The following is a 27,413-nucleotide window of genomic DNA, read 5'->3' on the forward strand; positions in this document are numbered from 1 at the left end:
TAGTTGTAAATTTATAATAGGAATGTAAAATTTGAAATACAAGAAAGTAAAGAAGCAGAAGCTAAAAATCTAAAAACATGCACTTAACACAGTTTTTATCTGAATATCACTTCTCACCTCTTGTGGTCTTATCAACAGCTTAAGACACTACAGCCCTACTACACTCAAATTTCACAAAGCAAAATGGTCTTCTGATTACATGCATCTAAACCGATTACAGGTATCCTGTATTTTAGATGCGGAGATGGTGTTATCAGATGTAAAGAATCTGGCTGGTATCCCAGCATCTTAATTTGCTTACAATTAGTTTTTTTCACCGAAATCAGGGATAACCAGTTAGATTTAACCCTGGTAATAAATACTCTGTCGGCATTGGTAATAAGGGACACCCATACCCGGGCCCCAACTGTTTAAGCGTGGTCAGTGAGATTTATGTGTGGATCATCATCAAAAGCTTGCATAAGCTAAATGGGCATGTAAGCACCACAAGGAAGAGAAAGCCTGGGTTTGCACTCACGAGATGGCATCCACCATGGCCAGGCCCATCAGTATGGAGCACACAGCATGATCTTCCCGGTAATCAGGGAGCCCACAGATGCAGTAGTAACAGTCGCCCAAAATCTTGATACGCAGCTGATGATATTTCTGTAAGTAAAGAAAAGTATATGGTGGGTTGCATCAGCAGTAGAGTAGATTTTGCACCAGAAGTCCAACAAGTAGGGAACTAAGACATATTGTAAACTGTTCATGCTGTTGTTCAAAAGTAGTATGATCATTTTCTGTAATTTACTGCAAAAGAAAGGGATTATTAATGAGAAATTAACAGTGATACAGTTATCTCTTGTCTCTCTGATCTGGTTTCTGTGCTCACTCTTGAAGATAAACTGATATATTAAGAACAGTGCAGGGTAGTAGCTACTACACCTGGATTACCTTTTCAGACCCTCTACAGTGTCATTGCTAACTCTGGTCTTACGGTCATACAAACAATAGCTGAAAGTTCAAGGAAATTCGGCTCTAAGAGCCCTGTTTACATTCTGAAGTTTCCTTTCCTTATCGTTCAATCATTAACAAACTGGTGGTTGGTGGGGTTATAAAGTCAGGACAGAGGTATACATTTTGTGAGGTAACTGAGGGTCACAAGATATGTGATCTTACTTCCTTTACCCCTGGCAGTTTTGAGAATAACATCCATGACAATTTTTCATAGGTCACTGACTGTAGTCGATATATAAAATTAATTTTTAATTTGACGCTCTAACCCTAAATACCATTTCGTCAGCTGCATATAATATTCAAGCTCACTTTAGGTACTATGAGTTAGCCAACAGTAATGCAGAGGAATAAATTCCTAATATTTTTAGGATTTCATTTATATGGAAGTTGCATGTTATTCTGTTGACCAAAATTAATTGAACGGTGTCATGTTGTATAATGCATTCCTTCATCGTCTTCGACAGAATGTTGTGAATGAGTCTGGTAATGCTGTCAGACTGAGGACCAATTGTATTTTAGAAAGTTTCTTGCTTCTCAGTACCAGCACCAGCTCAATGAGTGCACCGACCGAGTTCATTTTTTCAAGTTTTATCTTACTATTCTCTAAAGACATTTCAGAGAAAAGTACTGAAACAAATAAGTTGATTCAATTGTTCAAGCCAGATTTACAACCTAGAGCTACCTAAGAAAATAATATTTTGGCCTTAACTGCTATTGCCTTGAAACAAATGTTGTAGAAATCATCTAATATCTATGTTTGTTTTGTTGATAAAACACATTTAATAAATGCACATTTTTATTGGTTAAAGTTCTCATGAAGGAGTATGGATTCTGGTTTAACAATTATCAGAAATCTGTATTTGAAAACATGGGTGTGTCTGAAAGGAAGTAATTAAAAAACATAATAAGGAAAAGGAAGCTCGAATTTTGCCATTGATATTATTTGGCCTATTTATGGAAACCTTAGGATACTGCTGTTGCTTTGCCAATCACAGCTGGATCCATTACTGATTAACTTGCTGATGCACACAGACGAGCACACAGCTAATCAAGTATGGTTTAATTTGCAAAAGCTGTTACCGGTTCTGCAACTCTATAATTGATTAAACATTTTGAATGCTGATCTAAAAGAATAATGGTTTTAGAAGGAGACCATCACAGTTCAGCTAAACCTAAATGAGCAGTGGCTGGAGCAGGTAGGAGTTACAACTATTTGGGAAAAAATGTAAAATTGGTTCAGTATGGATGGTGCATGATAAGGGCACTGATGCTAAGGCCAATAGCGGCTGTAAAGAATTGTACTAACATTTCTAGAATGGTAAATCTTATTTCTTTATTTACTAAATAATAAGAACCCTTACCATAGGTGTAGTAGCTTTACTATATTTTCTTTGTTATGAGCATATAAAGCGTGAATCATTCTTATTTTTTACCATGGCCCCATCATCTAACCAGACAATTAATTAAAGAGCTAGTTTGACTTCTTATGTCTGCGGAGATCTACTCCGCAGGTCAGGCTACCATCAGACTTTGGGGCATCAAGCCTATGCAGTATGACTAACAAAAAAATAAATCTACACTGAATCTGCCTTAAAAGAGCCCTGCCTCATGTTATGAAGACAAAGTTTAATGACGCTGAACTACTCGTACATAGATATCTGTGGTTGAGTATTTTGATATTTTGATTCAATATATAAATATCAAGTGTGTTATCAAAATGGCTTAGTAAACAACATTAGTACAAAAGACTTGTGATCACTTGGCATTTGAGGAGACACTGAATGAATTGCACAACATTCTCAATCGTCTTAGCCTGATAATAATACATGCTTAAATTTCACTATCCTTATGTGAGCGCTTGGTTTGTAAGATTTAGATTAATTCAATTGAATGCTTTATTTGTTTAAGGGGGATGGACAAAATAGAAAAGTGGAATAAGCAGTGTGGAGTATGTGGTCAGCATTCATAGTATACAGACACCATACTTGTAAGTTAAGGCAACCTGGATCATTTAAAACTGTACTAGAAAAAACTAACATAAGAGCAATTGCACCTTCACTTGAAAACAGTTTTATAATGAAACTTTGTACAAATGTAGTGCTTTCTTTAAAATCTGAAGTGTTATTGAGTGATACTTTTTTTCACTGCAAAAGGTTTCACTTTACATTTAAAACTGGATAGCATTTTTATCTTATAGTGGAATCTCAATTACAATAAATACATTTATTTTGTAAAAGTATGTTAAATTATTACAGTCTCAGTGTGGACTCCCGAGGCACTGAACTTCAAATTCTATTCTAAAACCACTCTCTTTACGACCATAATCCATCAGTCGCCACCTAACTAACTGTTGGTGCGTAAAACAATGTCCATTTCATGATCACTAGTCTACCTGTTAGTTGCCCAAGTTCTACTGAAAGTATCAAATGATTTACTATCCGGAAGTAAAAGGAGCATCCTGCGTCCTCTTCATCCGGGATATTTACATTTTTCACAAGGAATGCAATTACATTGGTTAAATGTATTAGTTTATCCTTTTATGAGTTATCTTCTTCTAAGTACTACCTTATGATGCCTCTTATCATTTATTTTGTTTTTACTTTATCTGGTTTTGAAGTTGATTTGCGGTTCTCACTTGCTTAACCTTTTAGACAACAGTTACCACTTAAGTTTTTCTCATCTCTTTTTGGCAAAAGAGTCAACTCCTGAAGCTCTTTAGCTTTTTGTTTGAGTGTTTGGAAAACTATGCATTTCTTTCTCTCAACCCTCATTAATTACAGACTTTTGTGTGTTCTTTTATGCTACATGACAATTATCCCACAGACTGTAATGTCTTGAACATATTGTCTCTAACTCTTTAATTCATACTTAAAAGTGCTGGTCTGGAGAAACACAATCGGAATTTAAAACATAACACATTGATTGTGCTTGTTTGTACTTATAAGGCTTTATTATTACTCAAAGGAACCCTTTTCAGCGACCTTAGAATAGTGAAGGATTGAATAACATATGGGTTCTAAATCCATGCCTTGCAGTATCCATGGAGATGCTTGATTGGTGTATGTGAAACAAAAAACTAAAATTGATAAATCACATTGAAGGAAATTAAATCATTAAAAAACAATTTTAAGGAAAGACAATTTTAAGTAAATACAAAAAACTAAAATTAAAGTAAAGTAAACATTTGAAAAGAAAGTTAATTTTAAGGCAAAATCCCAAATTACATTAAAATTGGGTGGAGTTAGGTGAAAGTTTTTTGGGTAGGTGATTTTTATGGGGTGATGAGGGTTTTTTAAGGATCATGGATGGGTGCAATTCAGGTGCAGAAAGGGTGTTTTAGGGTTCAGAAATGGGTGGATTTAAAACCACTTAGGATGGTCTTTTCCTAAACCTTTTGCCTTCTCTCCTACTGTTTTTCTGAATTGGTTTATGTTTTCCTTAGGAGTCTGTGCACTTTACCTTTGCTAACCAGTTCTAAAGTGCTTGTGCTCACTCCCTAAAAGAAGATAAAATGGCTTACACCTAGTTGGCATATTTAATGTACTTATAAGTCCTGAGTAAAGTGGTAAACCATACACCTAGGGCCAGTGATTAAATTCTACTAATGGGTCTGCAGCACTTATTGGGCCACTCACTTACGTACTAAACTGCCAATTTGACTTGGAAAATTAAACCTTTTTGATACCATATTTGAAAAATGGAATTAAACCTTGAGGAGATAGAGACCTACACTGTGACCCAACTTAAAGAGTGGTGTCAACGACAGGGGGTGTTCTTCAAAAAAGGTGCCAAGAAAAGAGAGTTACAGACAAGCGTGAGGGCATGGGTGGAAGCTCATACAGAGGAGGAAAGGGACATAGAAGAGAGTGATAGAGACACTGTCCTTGAGACAGGAATGCTGTACCAAACTGAAGGGGGGAATCTGCTGACAGGTCCCAGGACACTTTCAAGGGAGGGCAGCAGTGTCTCAGTGAGGAGCTTTACTGACGCCGAGCTGGAAGACAGGAGGGAAGAGAGGAGACTAAAATTGGAGTTAGCTAGATTAGAAATGGAGCGGGAGGACAGGAGGTTGGCCCATGAGCGAACCATAAAGGAGCTAGACCTTCAAGCCTTAACATTAAGGTCCCCCAATCCAAACAATGGTGGCAGCGAAAACAAAGAGAACACCAGAGAACCCAGACCCTATCTACCCAAGGATGCTATTGCTAGTTACACCTCAGGTGATGACATTGCCAAATGGTTAGCCGCCTATGAGGTCTCCTTAAGGGCCCATGGGATCGTGGAAACCCACTGGGGGGGTGGGCTGTATAAGTACTTGCCACCTGCTGGCAGGGATACCTTGTTGGCCCTGGAGCAGGATGAGCAAAACCACTACCCTACAATGAAAGTGGCGCTGATAAGAAAGTTTGGACTAACTCCTGAGAAGTATAGGCAGAAATTTAGGAGTAGCCACAAACTAGGCACACAGAATTGGGTGGATTTCCTTGATTACGCCAAGAAGGCCTTGGAGGGTTGGGTGAAAGGCAGCGAGGTAGGGGACTATGAAGGTTTATATGACCTCATACTCAAGGAACACCTACTCGAGAAATGTTTTCCCGAGCTGCGTCAACACCTGGTGGACAGCAAGCTGACCAGCCCCAGGAAGCTTGCTGAGGAGGCGGACATCTGGGCTAGTACCCGGGTGTCCTCGAAGGGGACTGGAGGGGATTCACAGAAGTCTGGACAGGGCGCCCCCCAGAAGAAAGAGGGAGGAGATAATAAGAGGGAGTTCTCAAAAGGTCCACAAAATACTTCTCAAGGAAGGGGCAGAGGATTCATCCCTAAGGCTAACCCACCCCGAAACCCTAATCCTGGCCAAAGCCAGCAGCCAAGGGTTGTCCATTGCTTCGAGTGTGGTGGTGTGGGACACTATAAAGGAGACGTGAGATGCCCAAAAAGACCACCCCCTCCCACTGGAGGAAAAGCCCCGGGAATAACTAGTGTAGTGCTCGGGGAGGAGATGCCTTTGGGTAACGGAGGGGAGCGGGCGGGTGTCACTTTAGTGTCCCTGGGAGATAAGGAGATGGTTCCAAAGGCCCAGTTGCCCGCAAATACCACAAAGTATGAGCAATGGGTCACCATCAATGGCCATAGAGGGGAGGCTCGGAGAGACACAGGAGCCAGTATGACTATGGTGAGAAGTCATCTGGTGTCTCCAGAGCAGGTCATCCCAAATGTACTCCATCCCGCTGTGATGGCTGACAGCAGATTGGGCCACTATCCTGTGGCCGAGGTTCCCTTTGAGTTGGGAGGGTTTGCAGGTTCACTTCGAGTTGCCGTAAGCCCTGCTTTGCCTGTTGATTGCCTGTTAGGAAATGACATGGAGCACAATGCTTGGAGGGAGGTGGAATACCGGACTCATTCTGAGATGCTGGGTACACCTGACTGGGCCTGTGCCAGCACAAGGTCCGCGACTACCCGGAGGGGGAGTTCGTTTACGCTGGAGCCTGGAACAATGGCCCAGCCCGCTGCCAGAGAAGAGAAGGACAGTAGGCAGGAGGGACCTGCCTCAACATCTCTACCTCGTGAGATAGATAGGCCACCTGCAGAGGTGGATCTGGAGGCCACGGAGGAGAATGTTACTTCCTTGGAGAACCTACCCATCCCCGCTGAGTGGCATGTGGAGGGAGGTCCTTCCAGGGAGGAATTCTGCAAAGCTCAGAAGGAGTGTCCTACTCTTGAGGGGCTGCGACAACAGGCCAAAGCCCAGGTAGCAGGGAACATTGTAGGGAACTACCAGATTTACTGGGAGGATGGACTCCTCTACAGTGAGCCCAAGGCACCCGGACATGGTTCATCCAGGGCCTTGGTGGTCCCTCAATGTTTTAGAGCCTTTCTTTTAGAACTGGCTCACGAGATACCCTTGGCAGGACACTTGGGACAGGACAAGACCTTTGCCCGGCTTGTCCCCCACTTTTACTGGCCTCGGATGAGAGTGGAGTCTGATACCTATTGTCGGACGTGTGTGTCTTGTCAAGCCAGTGGGAAAACAGGGGTGAAGCTAAAAGCTCCCCTGGAACCACTTCCTGTCGTTAGCACCCCCTTTGAAAGGGTCGGCATCGACATTGTAGGGCCATTAGATCCACCAACTTCAGCTGGTCACAGGTTCATCCTGGTTCTAGTGGATCATGCCACACGGTACCCAGAGGCAATTCCTCTGAGGACCATCACTGCACCTGCAGTGGCAAGGGCCCTGATGGGGATCTTCACCCGAGTGGGTTTCCCCAAGGAGGTTGTGTCCGACAGGGGACCAACTTCCTATCAGCTTACATGCGGGCTATGTGGAAGGAGTGTGGTGTTACCTACCGGTTTACCACTCCTTACCACCCACAGACCAATGGACTTGTGGAAAGGTTTAATAAAACCTTGAAAGGCATGATAAGAAGTCTGCCTGAGAGCCTGCGGAGGAAATGGGATGTCCTCCTACCCTGTCTTTTGTTTTATTACAGGGAAGTGCCACAGAAGGGAGTGGGCTTCAGCCCCTTCGAACTTCTGTATGGGTACCCTGTACGGGGTCCTCTCAGCCTGGTGAAGGACGGATGGGAAAAGACTCCCAGGAAGCTTCCCCAGGACGTGGTGAGCTACATGCTGGCCTTCCGGAGCCAAATGGCCAAGCTGTGGAAGCAAGCTTCTGACAACTTGGAAGCCAGCCAAGCAGTAATGAAGGAGTAGTATGACCACAATGCTCACCCAGTGGAACTGGAGCCTGGACAAAAAGTGTGGGTGATGGAACCTGGAGAGCTAAATGCCCTCCAGGATCGTTGGACAGGCCCCTTTGAGGTATTGGAGAAAAAGGGTAAGGCCACTTACTTGGTGGACCTTAAGACCCCGAGACAGCCTCACCGGGTGCTTCATGCCAATCGCCTCAAGCCACCCCATGAGAGACCCGAGGTCGTCTTGATGATGGTGACCGATGGAGCAGAGGAAGAGGAAAGCGAGCCTCTCCCTGATCTTTTCTCGTCTCAAGAAAAGGATGGGTCGGTGGAGGGAGTGATTCTCTCGACATCCCTGACTCCTGAACAGCAGAGAGATTGCCGCCAGATCCTGGAGCAATTTTCTTCACTGTTCTCCCTTGTCCCGGGAAGAACCCACCTGTGTACCCATGATGTGGACACAGGAGACAGCCCACCTGTGAAGTCTAAGATCTACCGGCTGTCAGACAAGGTGAAGGCCAGCATCCAGGGTGAAGTCACTAAGATGGTGGAGCTAGGAGTGATTGAACCTTCTAGTAGCCCTTGGTCCAGTCCGGTGGTTTTGGTACCGAAAGCTGCCCCACCGGGCGCCACACCCGAATTGAGATTCTGTGTGGATTACCGAGGACTAAATTCAGTAACAAAGACTGATGCTCATCTGATCCCAAGGGCGGATGAACTCATTGACCGGCTGGGAGCTGCCCAATACTTGAGTACCTTTGACCTTACTTCAGGGTACTGGCAGATTTCCCTTACTGATGGAGCAAAGGAAAGGTCAGCCTTCTCCACGCCTCAGGGTCACTACCAGTTCTGCGTGATGCCCTTTGGGCTCAAGAAAGCTCCTGCCACTTTTCAGCGGTTGGTGAACAAGGTCCTCTCTGGTATGGAAGCTTTTTCTGCTGCTTATCTGGATGACATTGCTGTCCTCAGTAGTAGTTGGGAGGATCATTTGCAGCACTTGCAAGCTGTTCTCCAGGCCCTGCAACGGGCTGGCTTGACAATCAAGGCCAGCAAGTGTCAGATTGGGCAGGGGTCGGTGGTGTACCTAGGCCACTTGGTGGGCAGAGGGGTGGTGCAGCCCCTCCAGGTGAAGATCGAGGCTATCATGGCCTGGGAGCCCCCCAAGACTCAAACCAAGGTCCGAGCCTTCCTGGGCCTCACTGGATACTACCATCGCTTCGTGAAGGGGTATGGCACCATTGTGGCACCCCTCACTGAACTTACCTCAAAGAAACAACCCCGACGAGTAGTCTGGACGAAAGCTTGTCAGCGAGCCTTTGTGACTTTGAAACAAGCATTGTGTACTGCTCCAATACTCAGGGCCCCTGATTTCTCAAGAGAATTCATTGTCCAAACAGATGCGTCAGAACATGGCATTGGGGCAGTGTTATCGCAACTAAACGATGAGGGCTTGGATCAACCCGTGGTCTTCCTATCCAGGAGACTACTCCCCAGGGAACAGAGATGGAGTACTATAGAGCGGGAAGCCTTTGCGGTGGTTTGGGCTCTGAAGAAGTTGCGTCCATACCTATTTGGCTCGCACTTCCTGGTTCAGACCGACCATTGGCCCCTTCGTTGGCTGATGCAAATGAAGGGGGAGAATCCCAAGTTGTTAAGATGGTTCATCTCCCTACAGGGAATGGACTTCCGGGTGGAACATCGGCCTGGAATGGACCACGCCAATGCAGACGGTCTTTCTAGGTATTTCCGCCTTAGTGATGAGAACTCCCAAGGGATTGGGTAGCTCTCCCCACTTTCACCTGGGGGGGACGCGTGTTAGACCTGTCTGCCTCTGGGGGTGTTCTAACCATTATTATTTATTTTTGTCACCCTTAGCCTCCTAGTGTTTCTATTTTTTTTTATGTTCACCAGGGTTTTTCAGTGTTGTCAGGGGGCTAGGTGTTCCTTGATTATGTCGCCATATTTCCCTTCATTTTCTGTGAGGCCTAGTCAAGCTCCTGAAAATCTACGGACACTCAGAAACCTAAAATGGTGTCCACCAACTGCCATAACGGTCACCTAAGGGTGGCAGACCCATAGGCTAGCATGAGGAAGGTTCCAGAACCCACTAGTAGCTTCCAGGGGTCTGAGGCCAGCCTATAAAAGGCCAGTGACCAGCAGCCATTTTGTACAGTATTGGAAGTGACCAGTGCGGAGAGAGGCGACTTGAGGAGGAGGATAGCACACTAGTAGTAACAAGATCGACCTTTGGGGCCGGCTGTCGCTCTACTGGGAAGTGACCCCTCTTAGGCTGACCAAACCCCACTACCACAGCAACCATATCAAGAAACCAGAGACTCTGTGGCAAGTTTTATAACTATCAGTGACTCTTGCAGCGTGGTTCCCAAGTGACCTGTAAGTCCCGCCCTGAAGGCACGTGTGCAGTGGGAGCGAACCCGCACACAGTGTCGCGCTGAATGATCAAGGAATCAGGAGGCAAGGAGTTAAAACGGCCGCGACTGCAGCACATGAGTCCGGTGTCCACATTGTAAAGAAAAGCGGCGGAACCAGCTGTTGACCTTACCTGAAGGAAACGCTGTTGCCGTGTACGATCCCTGTCGCGGGATCGGAAGAGGAGGAAGAGCCCAGCTGATCCGTGCTGCCGTCCGGAGGAATCTGAGGTAGCGTCGGAAGAGGCGGGGAGAGTGCAGGAAGAGGCTGGGCGGAGGCGGAGCCCTGTGTGAGGAGGCCGGCGGCGGCAACAGAAGAAGACGACGGACGCCCAGGAGGTTGGCCGGAGGCGGAGTCAGGAGTGAGAGAAGCCGGGCAGAAGAACGTCGCGGGAGCTTCTTCGGACTCCCCCCCCCAGTGAGCAGCCGTGGAAGGTGCGTCGGAACAGCGAAGAAGGCTCCGATGAGAGAACTACCCTGAAGCTGAACGCTCACTAAAGTAAGCTGGGAAGAGTTCTCTGGTGGGGGGCGGTGAAAGGAAAGGCTTCCAGGCGCCGGGCGTGAACAAAGTACGAGCCTCCTTCACTGGCGCTTCCTCCGGTGCGTGGGCTGCACGCGACGAACCCCTAACTAAATTGTGCCGCTTTAGTCTGAAACTGTGACACCCATAAAAATTACCCGACAAGTGGTGAGACGTCCGAAAGGGACTTTAGAACTGAGGCAATAGGGCGGGCAGGCATTACAGGAGGACAGGAACTGGCCGTGATGCAGTATATGAACTAAGCGGTAGAGGAAAGCTTTCATCGAGAGAGAATAGGTGTACAAAATATCCCAGCTTTCCCATGAGTGCTTAGAGGATTCTAGGGGGCTAAATGTAATGAGGTATTAATTACCCTGTCTCCTTTCAGATATCCAGCTGCCTAATCCTGTCACTAATACAACAGTAAGGTCCTCTTGTTGCACAACTGATCCTTCCAGCTGTTTACAGTTCCTATGGTAATGTAGAACTTGATTCTCTTATAGGAAAGTGTCATTTAGTTATTTACCAACTGTGTATTGAGATCAAATATTAAGAAGTAAGGCTAACAGTGGAATTTTGATACACCTACCAATCGGAAAGAGGTGGGGGTAAATGTATTCAATGAAAGTAATGTAAAGATTGCGAATGTGAAAGTACACCAATGCAGAAATATTTTATGTGAAAAGGTGAAACGTTATTGCAGAATCAAAACAAGAAACCATAGCTTTCTTTTATAACACATTCGTATTTTTCTAAATTGGTGTGGCGTCCTTTATTTTTAGTGGTAAGACATTGAGTTACTGTGAGTGGGTTCTGTAAGTACTTCACAAAAGCCTTGGAGGTTAGCTGTTTCCCCTCTGTGCCAGGCTACCCTATGTAGTCTAGGATTCCCTAGGTCTAACAGGAAGTATGAACTGTACGACGGTGGGATACTCTCCAGCCTGGGAGCTTTCAAAGTGGTGTACGCCACTATGTCTAGTGAATTTTCCTCTTTTTTACTAGGGTAAATTACTAGACTCCATTTTGGTTTGTTTTTAATATGTATATTCTCTTCCGTGACTAACATTTTCAGAACTTGTTCTTATGTTTTTGGGTAGTTTCACCCCTAGCCCTTTGGTTTCTGCCTCACACATTCCACTTTCATCCACTTCCCCATCCCAGTTCTTTTCCACAATCCTACCACTTCTATTTGACCCCTAGTTCCTCCCTGGGCCATGCCCTACATACCTTCAACCCATTGCTCCTTCCACCTTGCTCCAGTAACTCTCTCCAGGGCCCCTCCTACAGTGCTCAACTTTTTAATAGTCCCGGTTTTTCTTCCTGCTATTTCTTCAGCTCCATGTTGTGGGCATCTGAAGCTGGCGGGAACAGAAAGAACAACTAGGGTGCCCCACCTCACCTTCTATTGTAGTTTCCGACAGCTATGAAGACAGTCACTCATTTTGTTTTCGCCCTCTAGTTTTTAGCACCTCATTGCTTCTGTAATGGACACATTTTGCTTCTTTGTTTCTGTGTATTTGTTTGTGAGCTAGACAAGCTATGCTCAAACAGCAAATTAACTTTCTCTCCTACCTAGTGGTTTGATTTATGTCTACTCAAATAAGGAGGTAGGCAATTTAACTGCTTAGGTATGGGGAGGTGCCCACTTTGCACTATGCGTAAGAAGGTTTAAATGTTATTCAGACCCTTTAGAGTGACTATTGCAAACAAAGCTTCTGTCCTCCGGCATAGGCCTGCAGTATCCTTTGTGTTTCTTCTGAAGTCTACTCTGAGCATAAGGTATTTGGAGAGGAGGGACTAGAAAGTGTTGGTTCTCTCAAACTTTCTATCAGCCATTGCACCCACTGCCACAGCATGGAATTGGAGTACTATTTGAGGGACCTCCATTCTCAGTATTGTGGTACCCGAACATTGTAATAATATAACTCAAATATAGAGTCCTTTTGTATAAAAAATGTAGCTCTTTGGAGTTAACAATTCAGAATATACACCCAATGGGATTATAGTTTAGTAAACAATATTTAGGACATATTTATGTCAGACGATATCTCTGTACACATAATTCTGACACACTCCGGCCCCATCACCGCCGGGGATGCCTGGCTGCACCTTGGGGATGCCCAGTAAAGGGACCATCTCACAGGGAAAGCCAGGACGGGTTCCTCAGTGGTACAGCGCTGGGACGCTCCAGGGTAACCACGCGCTCTATAAATCCAACATTCATTCATTCATTCATGTTTTTATATGGAGAGCTTAATTTTGACCAAGTTCAGATGTGTCATCCTAGATTGTAAAGGAGTATGACCCTTGGATTTGGATGAGGTGCGATTAGGCTTTGGGCTAATAAATCAAGACAATTTGTTATTTTTTTTTTACCGTTGTCAAATGTAGAACAAGCCTAAGTGGTACGAGGACTAGTGCAGGTGGATGCACCAGTATCCCTGTCCAAATAATCCTCTAAATTCATTAGGATTCTAGCAGTGTGCTGAAAATGGCTATTGTGAATTAAGAAAATGTGCCGAGGACGTTTTAGAAGGATCTCTGTCATGCCTCCATTTATTTTGGAAGTGTTTCACCCTTCACACTCCTTGATAATTTCCTGGCCTCTGGGCCTACAGGTGAAAGTTTGTTGCTAAACTCAGACTATTACGCAGTGTTGGTGTTTTTCTCTGGTACAACTATCCCAGCTTGTCCACGGCTTCCAGATTTAGGGCAGGAGACATAATATCTGTGCATGGAACAGGAATTTTGGGTTGAACATCACCAACACGTAAGGGTAACTCGGCTGAGGCTACCTTTGGATGTGCACCAGATCTTCTGGAGACAGCTCGGACACAGCTATTTGTGTTTGGATTGCTGGGCAGGAAATAGAGCTGCAATGTTAGAGTCATTGTGAAATGGAGATGCATTGAGGTCCATTGGATTGAAGTGGAGAACATGCTTTGCACATCTTCGTAGACATCTTTGAGGTCTTCAGAGAATATTGTGGCTCTGAATCTCATTTAGTTGTGCTTGATTCCTATTATGAAGATAGTGGACAGCTGAGTATCTGGTACATCTTGGTGGAGGCCATTTACCATGCAGTAGCCATAGAGAGAGGATATTACTAGATGGAGATCAAGTGAGAAGGAGCCCCGTAAATGTATAGATTCTCAATTTCCTCCCTGGGAGCTCCACCTAGAAGTTCATCTCACCTAATATCAGGATTTGTTTGGCATTCAGAGCTAATGCACAGAGGACATCAACACAGATTGTAAGGAATACTCAGTTGGCCTCTGTTGGTGGGTGCAACCCTAGTATGTTTTTTAGGTTGGACGTTGGGGATATGTCAATGTTGATTGCTTTGGAACTAGCCCATCTGGTATACTAGAGAATGATAACAGTGACCGAGTCTGCCCATAATATATTTACTTCTTCCCCTGATATCTTCTCGATACCAGATGCGGCTTTCTGCCCTAAGCCTGATCTTGAATATGAAAATCAGGTGTTGTTGCAGACTGTGACTTCTTGAGGTTTGGATTCTACCTCTGTTCTCTTCCAATCGGGTCAAAGCTCCCTGTAGTTTCTATAGATTTTCTTACATGTTTCCTCTCATGGTGACATTTGTTTTAATCTACACTGTTTTTCTGCAATGAATGTTCAGTCACATCGTTGGTGATCAGATAGCAGCTTGTTCTTCTTCCCAGTCTTCGTATTGCTAATTAGGATGCAAGCCGAAGTATTTATTATCCATGATTCTACGCTATTTCTGGTTCTAGTTCTGATACTCAACTCATGTTTCATTTTCCAAACACAATCTCCTGATCCTTAATTATCTGATATACTGTCTACTGCTCTTCTACTGTTGTGCACTAAAGTAAACAGTTTCCTTCTGTTCTCCATTCTTTTCATACGTTTCTATTGCTAGTACCTCTGAGCAATTTTATGCCATCATATGGTTCCAAAATATTTTACACCACTTCCAACTTATGGGCCTTCTTCTCTTACCTCATTATTAAGACTGAATTATTTCTTTACATATGATTATTGTGAAACCATATTGAAGATATTGCTAATATGAAAGGATTTGAACCGCATCCATGCGAGAGGTTAAACACGAGGAGCTGAAATTTAGTGGAAGGAAGAGGGCATGGATGGTACTTTGTTCTATTACTCCTCAAGTTTCAGCTTATGCCCGGAAGGAAGGGGTGGTGCAAGTATTAAAAGAGCCTAATAGACTCTGAAGGAATCCTCTTATAATGGGGCATGATGGCAGACTATCAGAGGCAGAATGCTTCTAAAATTAGGACCCAAATGTAGTTCATCGCTGTTTCTTTGAATAAGACTGCGCCGCTGACTTTACTGAGGATAATGTCGGAAATGTTTCAAATCACATGCAGCCTATTGCTCAAGCAATGGGTTAATCGGCAGGGAACTGAGGTCAACGGGCAGACACATGATGAAGGAGACAAGCCAGGCTAAAGTAATTTCTAAGCCGCCTCTCTCATGAAGCTGATGGAGAGCATTCTAGCTTCTCAATATTTAAAGATGAAACTTGGCAGATGGTCCCACCAAAGCCCCATCTCTGAAACCACCTAAATCCCTGTGCTATCCCTTGCAGCCAGAGATAGATTAAAGGATTCAGAGAGAATTGAGCAGGCACAGGGGGGACGCAGTGGCTCTCGACTTAAGAGTGTCCCTGGGGTCTACCGCAAATAGCAGTGCTAGTATTAGGGAGACCGTGGGTGTGCCTGGCAAAGCAGGGCAGGATGCAAACCAATGGGTCTTAATTTCCAAATCACGTAAAGTTCCTAGTGCCCAGCTACAATCCATGTGGTAGAGCTTAATAAATACGCCATGTAGCCTAATGTTAATGTAATGCTATGCATACAATACATGTTTCCTAATGATATTCATTACATGCACTTCAAAAACAAGCAATCCTCAAAAGAAATGGTGAATTATTTAAATCTGAAGAGAAAAGGGTCAATTTTGGACAACATTCTATTGTGCCTGAAACACAAAATACCTCTGCATTTACACACCAATGTTGCTGCATAACTCTGTAATACATCCATTGATTTGTTTTTGTCGCAAATCAATTTGTGACAAAAATGAGTTGATCAATCACAGAAGCTGATGTTTTGGAGAAACAAATCGATTAGCTATGGAAACATCCAAGGCAAATTTGATCTGCAGCAAATTGAGACAAGTGAAGACATATGGGACAGTTCAAAAAAACACCATAGACATGTCATCAGTCTTCTAGTCCCAGCCCCTACTAACTATGGTAGGGTTGCATCCCATGCACATCCGCATCTAACTGCTAAGTATCTTGTTCTTTTTCCTTTACTCTTTCAAACTCTTGAATAGCTCCTCTACTTTCTCCTAACACCAAATCTCATCCAAAACAAACACGGATAAGTCCTTGTAATATACTTTCAGGTCTAGGACTGGGAGGTGGAATATAATAGAGAAAGACATGAACCATTCAAGGGTTAAGAAAGAAATTCATGTTTTCTTTGGCAGGGAAACACAGGGCCATAGGCACAAAACCTTAATTTTGCATTTCCTAAATAGCGATCCTAAGAAATCACTATTTTGGAGATGTAAAATGGAAGGTACAAAAATTGCGAGTTCCTAATAGCAATTCCTACAGAATTGGCATCGCTATTAGGAAATCGCTATTTGGAAAATGTTAAACCATTCATCCTATGGGCCTTGTGATTTCCTAATAAGATATTGCAAATTTGGACATGCAAAATCAAGGGTACCTATGGACCTAAGGTCCCCCTTGATGCATCAATGAAAAAATGTGGTGTACATGTAAAGCGCAACTAGGAGTCGATGGTAATAGCATTTCCTAAATGGCCATTTTGCATTTAGGAAATGCTTTGCACATGTGCTTAGGAAATCGCAAGAAAGGAAATGCCTATTTGCAATATCCTATTTTGGGATTAGGAAATGCATAACTCTACTGGATAGAAATCGCATTTTGTGACCACGTTTAGGCCTTTGTAAATATGGAAAGGCAGAATTGCATCTCTTAGCGGACCGAAATTGCGATGCGGTCCATTAAGAAATGCTATTTCATTTCATACATATGGCCCTTTAAAGTCCTTAGAATTAGGGAAAAGCACCGCTGCCCAAGGGAAGCAAATTATTAACAACAGTATGTGTTTGAGTTATGTTCAACCCAGTCCTGTAAACCAAAGAACACCAAGATTCAAAAACAATATAATGGAAGCCGCAGTTCAAATAAAAAATTCCTGTGCAGTCCTAATGTAAAAGTTTCCAGGGGACACTTACAGCTGCAAGTTTATCAAAGCGGGCAAAGAGTTCATTCAGGAGCTTGACCAGTTCATGGGCAGTGCAGGAAGAGGACAGCTGAGTGAAGCCCACAATATCAGCGAAGAGTATGCTACAAGAAAAGTAAGAGAATGGGTCAATAAGGGACAAACATTCAAACATGGAGAGATAATGTGGCAAGTGGGGTCACCAAAAGACAATAAAGATATTATTTGTGCCTGAAAAAATACAATACTCCTTGGAAATCAGACATTTCTAAAAAAATTAAAAGATTCATGTTTTGGCCTTTTTGGAAGTCCAAAAATGTTCTTTGCATGTTGGAGGCTGTGATACCTCTTATTCACAAAAGCAGAACAAAGAAGGTACATTATTCTGTGCATTAATGCCAATCTCAAACCATAAATAAAGTCAATCTCACAAAATACAGGATATCAATCTAACAACAAATGGAATGGCAGCCTAACAAACAGAATGGAAACCTGACAAAAGGCAGAATGCTAATCTTACAGTGTAAGAAATCAGACAACATACAGAATGGCAATCATATAATATATAGAATGACACAGTGGCAATAAATGGACAATTCAGAGAATGCAAGATCGGGTAACAGATGAATGCCAATCTGACAAGTGAGACAATACTAGTCCAATAACATACGAAGTATCAACTTGACCACATACAGAATGACAATAACATACAAGATTACCATTATGGAATGCCAAGCTGATAAGCACAAAATGACAATCTGGCAATTTACAAATTATCAATCTTGTAACAGTAGGAATGCCTATATGATAAAAAAAAAAGAAATGCCAATTTGATAACATTCAAATGCCAATCTGACAGGACATAGAATGTCAATCATATTGTGTGGGAAAATGGCCCCTTTTTCGTGGCCACACCCAATTGTTTGAGATATATACATATGTATATCTATATATTTTTTTAAATAACTTGCACACTGGGGCACTGCTGTCCAGTGCCCAGTTTGTGTTCTGACCCTAAAACATTTCGAAATTGGCTTATCCCAGATTGGCTTATTTAACTTCCACTAGTGTGAAAAAGGATAACATGACTTCAGGGTTAGAATTGTAGCCTGACTGTGCAGCTTAAACCTGCACTGCGACCTTTTAAAATGACCCTTTTAGTTGGTAAAAACCTTGCTTTAAATATTAGTAAGTCACTACTATGTATACCCCCTACCTCCAAATCTTGCCAGTGATGGCCCATCCGGGCAAACCTAATTCCTTCATCGTATGGCTGTCGGGGAGGAATATACAAAGTCCAACTGCCAACTCAGGAACAGTTGAAGGCACCAAATAGCTAGGGCAGGAAAATGCCAACTTGTTAAAAGTGTCATTTTCCAAACTGTAACTTAAAATCCGACTTTATCATTAAAGATGTCTGAGAAGGAAAAGTTCAGAGGGGCAAAACTGCAGATTGTAGTGGAGGAGGCATTGTCGTTGAGGAGCTGTTGAACGAAGTAACGTGAAGACTTAGTCACTTTCTTGAAAGTCAAAAATCTCTAGCGGGACAAGTGTGGAAACTGTAGCCAATGAGATTCCCCTTTGTCGAAGGAGCGCTGTACTGGATTTGCTGCTCCGGAGAAGAACGCAGTGGGAGCTGCTGTGAAGTCAGGCCGACCGGCGAGGTACCTTGGACAGATAGCCCAGCTGGTTCCGTTCTCCACTTGGTTCTCAGTGCAGTCTTTAGGCAAAAAGTACTAAGTTTTAGATTTTGGCTATCTGGGCACCTTTAACACCACTACCATATGTCCAGGACTGGAGTGGCGCCACTTGGGGGGTTAGCACTCACTCAGGCTGGATCCAGTCACAGGTTCAAGATGATTGGAGCCTTTTCTGTCCTAGAGGCCCTGATCAGGAGGCCAGTCAACTAGCTCTTGGAGTCACTCTAACCTGATTCAGTTGCAAATGGAGCAGTGTCCAACTCTGCCCACATACCCTAATTTTCTGCTAGTGATGTCCCATGCAGTCACACCAAATCTCGCTATTGTGTGGATGCCTGGGAGGAATAAATAAAGTCCAGGTATAAACTACACCCTGTCATGTGTCATAGGAACAGGCACTAAATAGCTAAGGCAGGAAAATACCAACTTTCTAAAGGAGGCATTTTGTAATGTATGTATGTGGTCTTGTAAAGCGCACTGCTGCCCTGAGGCGTCGTGGCGCTGTAGACCGCTGGGGAACCCGTCCTGGCTATCCCCGTGAGATGGTCCCTACTGGGTATCTCCAAGGTGAAACCAGGCATCTCCGGCGAATGTGGGGGGCCGTAGTAGAGATGAGGCAAGCTAATGCCCAGAGTTGCCGAGTGTGATCCCTGGTTAGAGTAGGCACTGAGGCGAGAATTATCGAGTCCGCTGACCCCGGTCCATGACCCTGCCGCGTCGGGAATTGAACCCTGGTCCCGGGCCGTTCTCTGCTTCCGGGTCTGCTGCCTCTAACCTGTGAGCCACACCACTCCACTCAAATGTGTAATTTAAAATCCAACTTTAAAGAGGGATTTAAGTTATGAATTCTCAGACACCACACATAAAATGTTTACCTGTTATTAAATGTAATAAGGCAACCCAATGTTATCCTGAGGGAGAGATGGGCCTCACATTAGTAAAAAACAAAATTAAGAGTTTTTCACTATTAGGACATGTAAAACTTAAAAGTACATGCCCAACCTTTTATTTACAAAGCACCCTGCCCTATGGGCTGCCTAGGGAATACATTATATGCATCAAAACGGGAATTTAAGGCTTGGCAAGGGGGTTATATTGCCAATCCAGCTGCCAGTTTAAAACTACATTCAGCCAGCAATAGCTTCTTTTTTTTTTGAAAACCTTTATTTATCGTAAACAAAGTACACAGCGTCTGCCTACAACCACTACGGGCCGGCCGCTATGACACTAAAACATTTCAAGTGGCCTTGCACTACAATAGATGACTGAAGTAAAACACTACAATATACTAGCAGGGAACCACAAGAAAAGGATAAAGAGGGTTTCATTTTATAGTTTTGGCGAATCGTCCTAAAGTCAGACCGGGTAGCTGAGACGGCGAGCCACCTAGCAGGATATCCACCAGTGAAACAGCGTTATCAAAATACTGGCGTAAGTCATTACAAGCAAGACACACAAGCGTGGAAGTACATGTCGCCCCAGTGAGCGCCCGCCCAATCGAAATATCATTTCAGGAGTTGCAATCTAGCCTGTCAATGGTACAATAGGATGTAAGAGGGTTCATTCTATAGCAACAATGCGAGGATCAGACGACCTATAAAAAGCACATATTACGTGAAACAATTCGTGACAGGATATGCGCCCTCCGACAGAAGTATAGAAGGGAAGGAAAAGCAGGATATGTAATCATTCAGTGACTATGCATTAAAATCGACATCTTAGCCCTAGAATCAATAAACCATGCAATAAAGACATACACGCGAGGCGCAAAAATCCTCCCGAGAAGAACCACCCTCTGACCTCCCCGTCCGACCCAAGATATATACGAGGAAGAAAAGTGAAAGAAGAAAAACAGAAAAGGAAAAGAAGATAGAAGGCCATGGAGACACAGAGTTACAAACAACACATCCCATCCCCCACCCTGCATACCAGCGGAAGGCCACGGCCCACCCCCCCCATTAGGCATGCCTGTCGCCCCAAGAAACCCCAAAAGAGGGAGAAACGGAGGAGGGCCATAGCACCAGCCCCTTGTGCACCCCCAACCCCAGAAGCGAGGGCCCACTTAAATAGTAAGCGGGCGCCATCATACAATCACCCCAGCCACCCACGGTCACCAGTGCAGTCCATAATCCGCTCCAGCATCCAATTCACGAGTAGTCGACAGGAGTGAGCAAAAGTCAGCCCTGGCCAGTACGGGAAAGGGTCGAGCACGAGTCCCAGTTACACACAGTTGGTAGCCGCAAATCCGCAGTACCCGGAGGGGCAATTTCAGTTAGAGCCAAGACCAAAGGAATAGTCCAAGAGGGTCCCCCCACGTCAGAAGCACATTACACACAAAGGCAGGGTGTTGACATTCAGGCAAGTGGGCTGGCAATAGGAAGGAAAAAGGATAAACAAAGCCACTGATCTTGTCGGTGGGCTTCCCGGACCAGCCAACACGCTTCCTGCACGCCTGGGAGTCCTCAACTATAATAACCGGGGAGCGTTCGGGCTCGCAGTCCCCAGTACACGGTACCGTATCCAAGTCTTCCACAGCAGGAGAGATGGTAGGGTGTGAAATATGCGCAGCCGCCCGCAGATCTTGTAACTCAGTGCGCCAGTCTCGAAGGGCCAGCCAAACATCCACTAGCGTGGGCGCCATGTTTGTGCCTCCCACGCCCAAGGACCTCAAGGCACACACGCCGAAGAAAGTCGGTCTCACCGGCGTCACTGCAACATCAGCAAATCGCGGTGTGTGAGGAAACAGAAGTGAGGCACACGCAAGCCCCTTCAAATGCGCAGCGCTACACGCTTCTCACCACGGTGCAAGCAGAATCCGGTCAGACGAGCCAATCCGCTGTCCGATCCTCTTCTCGAGGTTGCCGGGGCCAGTAGAGTGTTAACGCCGCAGTAGTCAGTGCCGCAGTGCGGCGAAAATCACAGGATTGCAGTAGAGCGGTTTCAGTTTCACCACTCGGATCACCGGGTATTAATGACCAATGGAGGCCGGTGTTGACGCTGTGAGAGGCGGCTGCTTCGCTACGTGAGGTCCCGGCTCGCGCTGGAGGAAGGGCCGAAAACTTGCAAGCGGTCTTATTCGGCCGTCGGAGGCCGTAGGAGGATCAGGGTAACGCGGTCGGGCTCCGCCACGATTCCGCTGCACTGGGCCACGGCTGGGGTGCAGGATCACTGGAAGGATAGGTCCGGAGGTGAGGGCGAGTTGCGGAGCCGGGCTTCTATGCGGCCATCTTGGCCGCCGTCTTGGCTCCTCCCAGCAATAGCTTCTTAAGTGAGAGGCACAATAACTGCTGCAGGCCCACTACTAGCATTTAATTTACATGCCATGGGGATGGGGTATACCACTTTACTGGGGACTTCTAAGTAAATTAAATATTTCAATTAGGTAAAAGCCAATTTTATTGTGTTTTATGGAGTGAGCACAAACACTTTAGCATCGGTTAACAGTAATAAAGTGCACAGAGTCCTTATGCCAACAAAAACTAATAGAGAAGATTAGGAGGGTGAAGGCAAACAGTTTGAGGTAAGACTATCCTAAGGCGATAGGCTATTTTTAATAGTTACTCAAAATCCAGTTTAATAGTGAAGTAGGATTTTTAATGAATATTAAGAACAAGTGACTTTTAGAAAGTTACCCTTCACCTGCCTGAACTATCAGAAGGTTAACTATGGGTTGCCATGCGCTATATAAATCACTTTCAAATTCAAATTAGCCTCTGCCAACTCTCAACATGTGCTCAGCCTGGCATGAGGTGTGAAAGAGGGGTGATACTTATCCAAGGAGCACAAAAAAGGCTGACTTGAATTGGCAGTGATGACTCCTCTGTGCTCAATGCAATATGCAGGGTAGAGGTTGTAGGTATTCTGTTGGCACCAGTGTCATATCCTGCCTGAGAGGTCTTTAGGCATATCAAACTTCATCAAAATCCAGTTTGAAGAAAGCACTGTACCAAGTGCCTTCTTCAAGCTGGATGTTGATGTTATTTGTCAGTGGACACTGGGGATTACCAAACGCAACTCCTCTACACATCCACAACCCTCACAGCCCATGTTTAGTGTGGCTGAAGACTTTAGCCATCTTGAAAATGCAGTGACCTATTTTATTTTGGCCTACTGCAGTAGGGCAACCAGGAACTACTGAAAAAGTGTGTAGGGTTTTCCCCGAAAGCTTTTACCCCATTGGTTAGGGAGAGCCCAGCAGTCACCGTCGCCCACTATCTTGTGCCAGGCATCAATGTGACACCCCAAGGCATCCCAAGAGAACGCTGCTAGACTTGTGAAAGAACACCAGGCAGCCTGAACCTGCTGCCGTTGGTATATGTGACCTTTGAGAGGACTCTGGACCCCCCCTCAGCTTTTCTACTTGAAAACCAAGGACAGAAAGCTCTCCAGGATCATAAGGCTGACTTTTCTGGCTGGCTCCAGGAACATAAAGCTGAAGAGGACATTAATCTGAAGAATTCCAACTGACCAGTGGCAACTGGACCTGGAGTGGACTATGTGGTTACCATCTGCCAGGCCCCCAGGAGTCTCTGAATGCTCTCCCTCGGGGCCAGGGGGGCTTGGAAGAATACTCCCGTGGTTGTTTGGCCACTAAAATACAGTTTGGAACTTATTTTAAAATGTTTTGCTCCAGAGCTTCAAGGAGGGAGACCAAGCATGAAAAGAATCCATCCAGCAGTTTCATGGCTCCAGATTAAATTTCAACCAAATTTTATTCATTTATCATAGATATTTTGGGATCTACCCGCAGAGGGTACAGTGCACAACAAGTTACATTCTTTAACACCTTGAGCAGCTATAATGCCAAAGTCGGAACTAGTTCTTCCTCATTGATGTCCTTGTCTCCGCTCACATTCCTGTAATTGTCCGCCTGGTTGACATTGCTAGAATATTTGTGATCTACACCTCTATCCAGTTTATCGAAGCCTTACTGCTCCAGGTGCACGCAAATTCTGGTTCATCCCAATAGTCAATGGGTTAACAAGATAACAACTCCCCCCCTGCCCTCCTCCCCCCACCATCCCTGTCCCCGTCCGAAATGTCGCTCTCCCCCATACCCCCCTGTGTCGCTCCATACTTACTCTCACAAACCATTCGGAATCACCGTGTCAGGAAGTAAGCTTCCACTTAGGGGGATGCTCTCATACCATTCTCACTAATCAACATCCAAACCTGCTGCTCGTCACAGGCAACGTTCCAGTTCACGAGTACGGGTCCTCCCCTTCAGCGGGTCAGTCATCCTCATCTGTTGGACTCTTGAGCTGGTCCATCATCGCTACCCACACCCTAGCCGCATCCAACAATTTGTCATTATTGGTTCTCTGAGCCATTTGTAATCAAAAAATGTCCTCACAATAAGCCCACTTTATAAATTCTCGCAGCCATCTTGCTGCATTAGGTGCAGTGACCGCCTTCCAATGGCTGGTAATCTCTCTTTTAGCTAGGACTAGTCCTAAAGCTATAATTTTACTGGGGAGTGTGGGAGAAACAGTGTATCAGACAGAAACCCGGGGTCTGCTGAATATCTATCTGTTACCTCACCTAGTTTGACCGTGACTTCCCCCGAAAACCCATGTAGCAGTTGGCATTCTAGGAACATGTGTTCAAATGTGGAATTTTCTAGTTTGCACCGTGAGCAGGCTGCACGGGAACCGAAAAACTCATTAATTTTGTGAGGGGTGAGATACGCTCGATGAAACACATAAAACACATAAAACTGTATTAGTTGAAATCTCGCGTTTCTAGAGCATTTCCACGCCCGTTCCATCAGCGCCTCCCACGGCTTTTCCCCTATAGGTGTCCCCAGGTCCGTTTCCCATTTAGTCCCTCTAAAAGAGTTCTGACCTCCTGCGTAATTCGCCGATACAGGCAGGTAACCGCCTTGACCGTCCCCGCTGAGGAGACCACATATTGGCAGGGGAGAAAGGTCGGTGGCTCCGCCATCCCTTTCTTCCAATGTTTACGAATGGCTGCAGTCAATGCCGCACCCCACCACTACTGTGAATCAGCATTCGGGGTCAATAATCTGGCGGACATATTAAAATGGTACCCCCGCTCGTACCCACACCAAGGTACCTCTTGCAAAGGCTGAATATGTAGTATGAAACACCTGCCCCCTTCAATGGTGTTGCAATGCAGCCCCTTCTGCCTTCGTCAAGTGGGTTTCTTGTAGCAATGCAATTTGCACTCCTCTTCTCACCAGGTAGGCATGTATTTTGTGCCGCCGACCCGTAGTGTGCATCCCCCTAACATTCCAGGTCCTAATTTTGATTCCTACGGGGTACCCATAGTTTCAATTCTAGGCCCTGGCCCCAAAGAGCCCTCATAGCGACATGTCTGACCCCCACCCACCCACCCCAATCTTCAAACTTTACCTAACTTCCACTCCCCAGGACAGGTACACAAAAACAGGCCCCCATCCAAACAAAGGGAATCATACATAGAACCATAACAAGAAGATGGTGCATGGCTCACATCTGTTGGTCACTGAACCCCCCCCGGCCCCGTTGTAGCTAATTCTCCCATTGGGACCCCACATAACGTATGTAGGCCCCCCTTCAGTGTTGGTTGGGACCACAGGCCCCGGAGTCACAACAGGTATCCTACCAACTTGTGCCGCAGACCCTCAGTAGTCTGATCACCCAAATAGCCCATCTGCTGTCTGCGGAGTAACGTCCGGTAGTTCAGTATCTGAGAGTCCCTGTGCACTGCTCGATCCCGGACTCTCCACTCCGACCCTCTCGTTGTCTGCTTCATTGCTACTTGGACTAATTTGGCCTTGACTAATAGCCGCCACTGCCAGGACTGCTCTGTCTCGTTGACGATCAGCAGGGGAGATTGGCCTCTGTAACGGCGACGTGGTGTTCAGCCGAGCCCTAAGAGAGGTAGATTGTGGCGAGCGTGTGCCAGCACCACAGCAGGTTTCCAACCTGTATCAAGCAGCTTGCAGGGTGAGAAAGAAGTGTGTTCCGACTCTGTAGTTAATCTAAGGCGGGCTGGAAACAGCATGGCGTAGGAGAGATGAAGCTGGCGTAACTTTAGTTTGACAGCCAAGAAGTAGGTTCTCCGTCATTGTACTACCCAGAGTATAGTCTGGGAATATCATCACCTTACTGTTTCCGATCTGTAGGTTCTGTTGCTCCCGGGCTCTCTGCAGTATGAAGTCGCAATCCTGATAATGTAGCAGACTCACAACCAATGGCCGGGGCGGAGCCCCAGGTTTAGGCGGGCGAGCCAGAAACCTGTGCGCACGTTCCAGCGCATAGAAGGGGGATAGACCCTCCGGAGCCACCTCCGTTTTGAGCCAGAACTGGACCGCATATGCTCCCTCTTCGCGTTCCAGAACGCCTACGATGCGGAGATTATTTCGCCTTGAGCGCCCTTCACTGTCCTCAGCCCTCATCTCCAGCAACTTGACCCTATTCACCACTTCTTTCAGGGAGTCTAGTAGGTTGGCGACCCTGTCCGGTATGTCTTTCATGTTAGTTTAGTTGGTCGCTACTCTCTCTTTGCGTTTTTGGTGGTCATCCTTCAATAGGGTGAGGTTCCATCCGAAGGCGTCCATCCTCGCCTCGAGCGCCCCTCGCAAACCTATAATGGCCTACATGATATCCCCCAATGAGGGGTCTCCGGGTTGCCCAGGTCCGCGTCCTCCAGTGGCAGTGTCGTCCTCATCAGTATGCTGTTCCGACTCTTCCATACGCAGGACCTCAAAATCCTTTTTTCTGGACACTCTGCCCATCTTGCGATCCGTTTGCGGCAGTAGTAGGTTGTGTAAGGAGGGTCTATGAGTCCCACCCTCCTCGGCTAGATGATGTTGCGACTTCACTCCCGCCGGTGTGGTGTCACCCACTCTTTGCCAAAAGTCTGCCGGTCAGATGGTCCCTCCTCGTAGGTTCCCCAAGGAGTCGCTCCAAGTGCCTCCAGTATATGGGGTGCGGACCCACCAGAAGCAACGACCCTCGTCCCTGTATAGGATCAGGACACAGGTAAGTCTGTTTCGTTCCCCTTACAGTAGACAGTACTCCTTGCCTGTTGCGGTGTTGTGGACTATGCCCAGTTACAGCATCAGAGTATATTCAGGCTTCTAGGGAAGTTGCGGCCCATGTCCCCTTCAGCAAATAGCCCCAGCTCTCCACTCTCCCGCGCACAGGGCCTCATCACTGACAGCAGCTCAGTCCTCAAAGCAGGCCTCCACCATCATACACCAACCCGCTCCTCCACTTATCGCAGTATCCAGATGGGCGAAATGAAGACCTGCTCAGTGCCTACAGGCAGCCCCTGGTGGTGGTCCACATAGCGCTCAGTGGGCATCTCCGGTCATCAGGTGCTCTCGCCTCTGCTTGCTAGCTCTTTTACCAGGCCACGCCATACCATTCAGTAGGGCCCCGCTGGTCCCCTGGCCATTCGCGCGCTTGGCTCCCCTACCACACTGCAGGTCCCATGCACTCTCAGTCAGCTGCTGCCCTGCTTACAGGGTCCGCATTCCACAACTCATCATCAATGGCTCAGGGTACCGCCGCTTGGCAATTCAGGCCAGCTAGCGCTCCGATTACCTCCAGGATGCACCTTATGGCGAAGGTACAGTTCAAATGTGAGCAACTTTACAGCGGTGCAGACGGCGTCCCGCACATCTCCATTTTAAGGTCAGGCAGCCACTCAGGGGACACTCGACCTCTCCCACCGTCCCTCAACGCCACCTCTCACCGGGCTCTCAGGAAAGTCGCGTCCACCTCTCGAACCGCTTCAATTACGTTCGGAGATGCTCCCAGGACACTCACGGTCCGCAGCAACCGTCCTCA

At 45.9% G+C, this 27,413-nt stretch overlaps 1 protein-coding gene across 2 annotated transcripts in view; it reads right to left on the reverse strand.

The window, feature by feature from the left end:
* The window catches only part of ADCY3 (adenylate cyclase 3), a 408,762-nt gene that overhangs the window by 119,175 nt on the left and 262,174 nt on the right, over positions 1 to 27,413 (reverse strand). For both annotated transcript variants that reach the window (XM_086928026.1, XM_086928027.1), the window contains 2 exons: positions 16,926 to 17,037; positions 518 to 645 (listed from right to left, as the gene is read on the reverse strand). In XM_086928026.1, coding sequence (XP_086784152.1) covers positions 518 to 645; positions 16,926 to 17,037 — 240 coding nt within the window. The remainder of the gene's footprint in view (positions 1 to 517; positions 646 to 16,925; positions 17,038 to 27,413) is intronic.

This window comes from Lissotriton vulgaris, chromosome 6 (assembly GCF_964263255.1).
Source record: "Lissotriton vulgaris chromosome 6, aLisVul1.2, whole genome shotgun sequence".
Lineage (NCBI taxonomy): Eukaryota > Metazoa > Chordata > Amphibia > Caudata > Salamandridae > Lissotriton > Lissotriton vulgaris.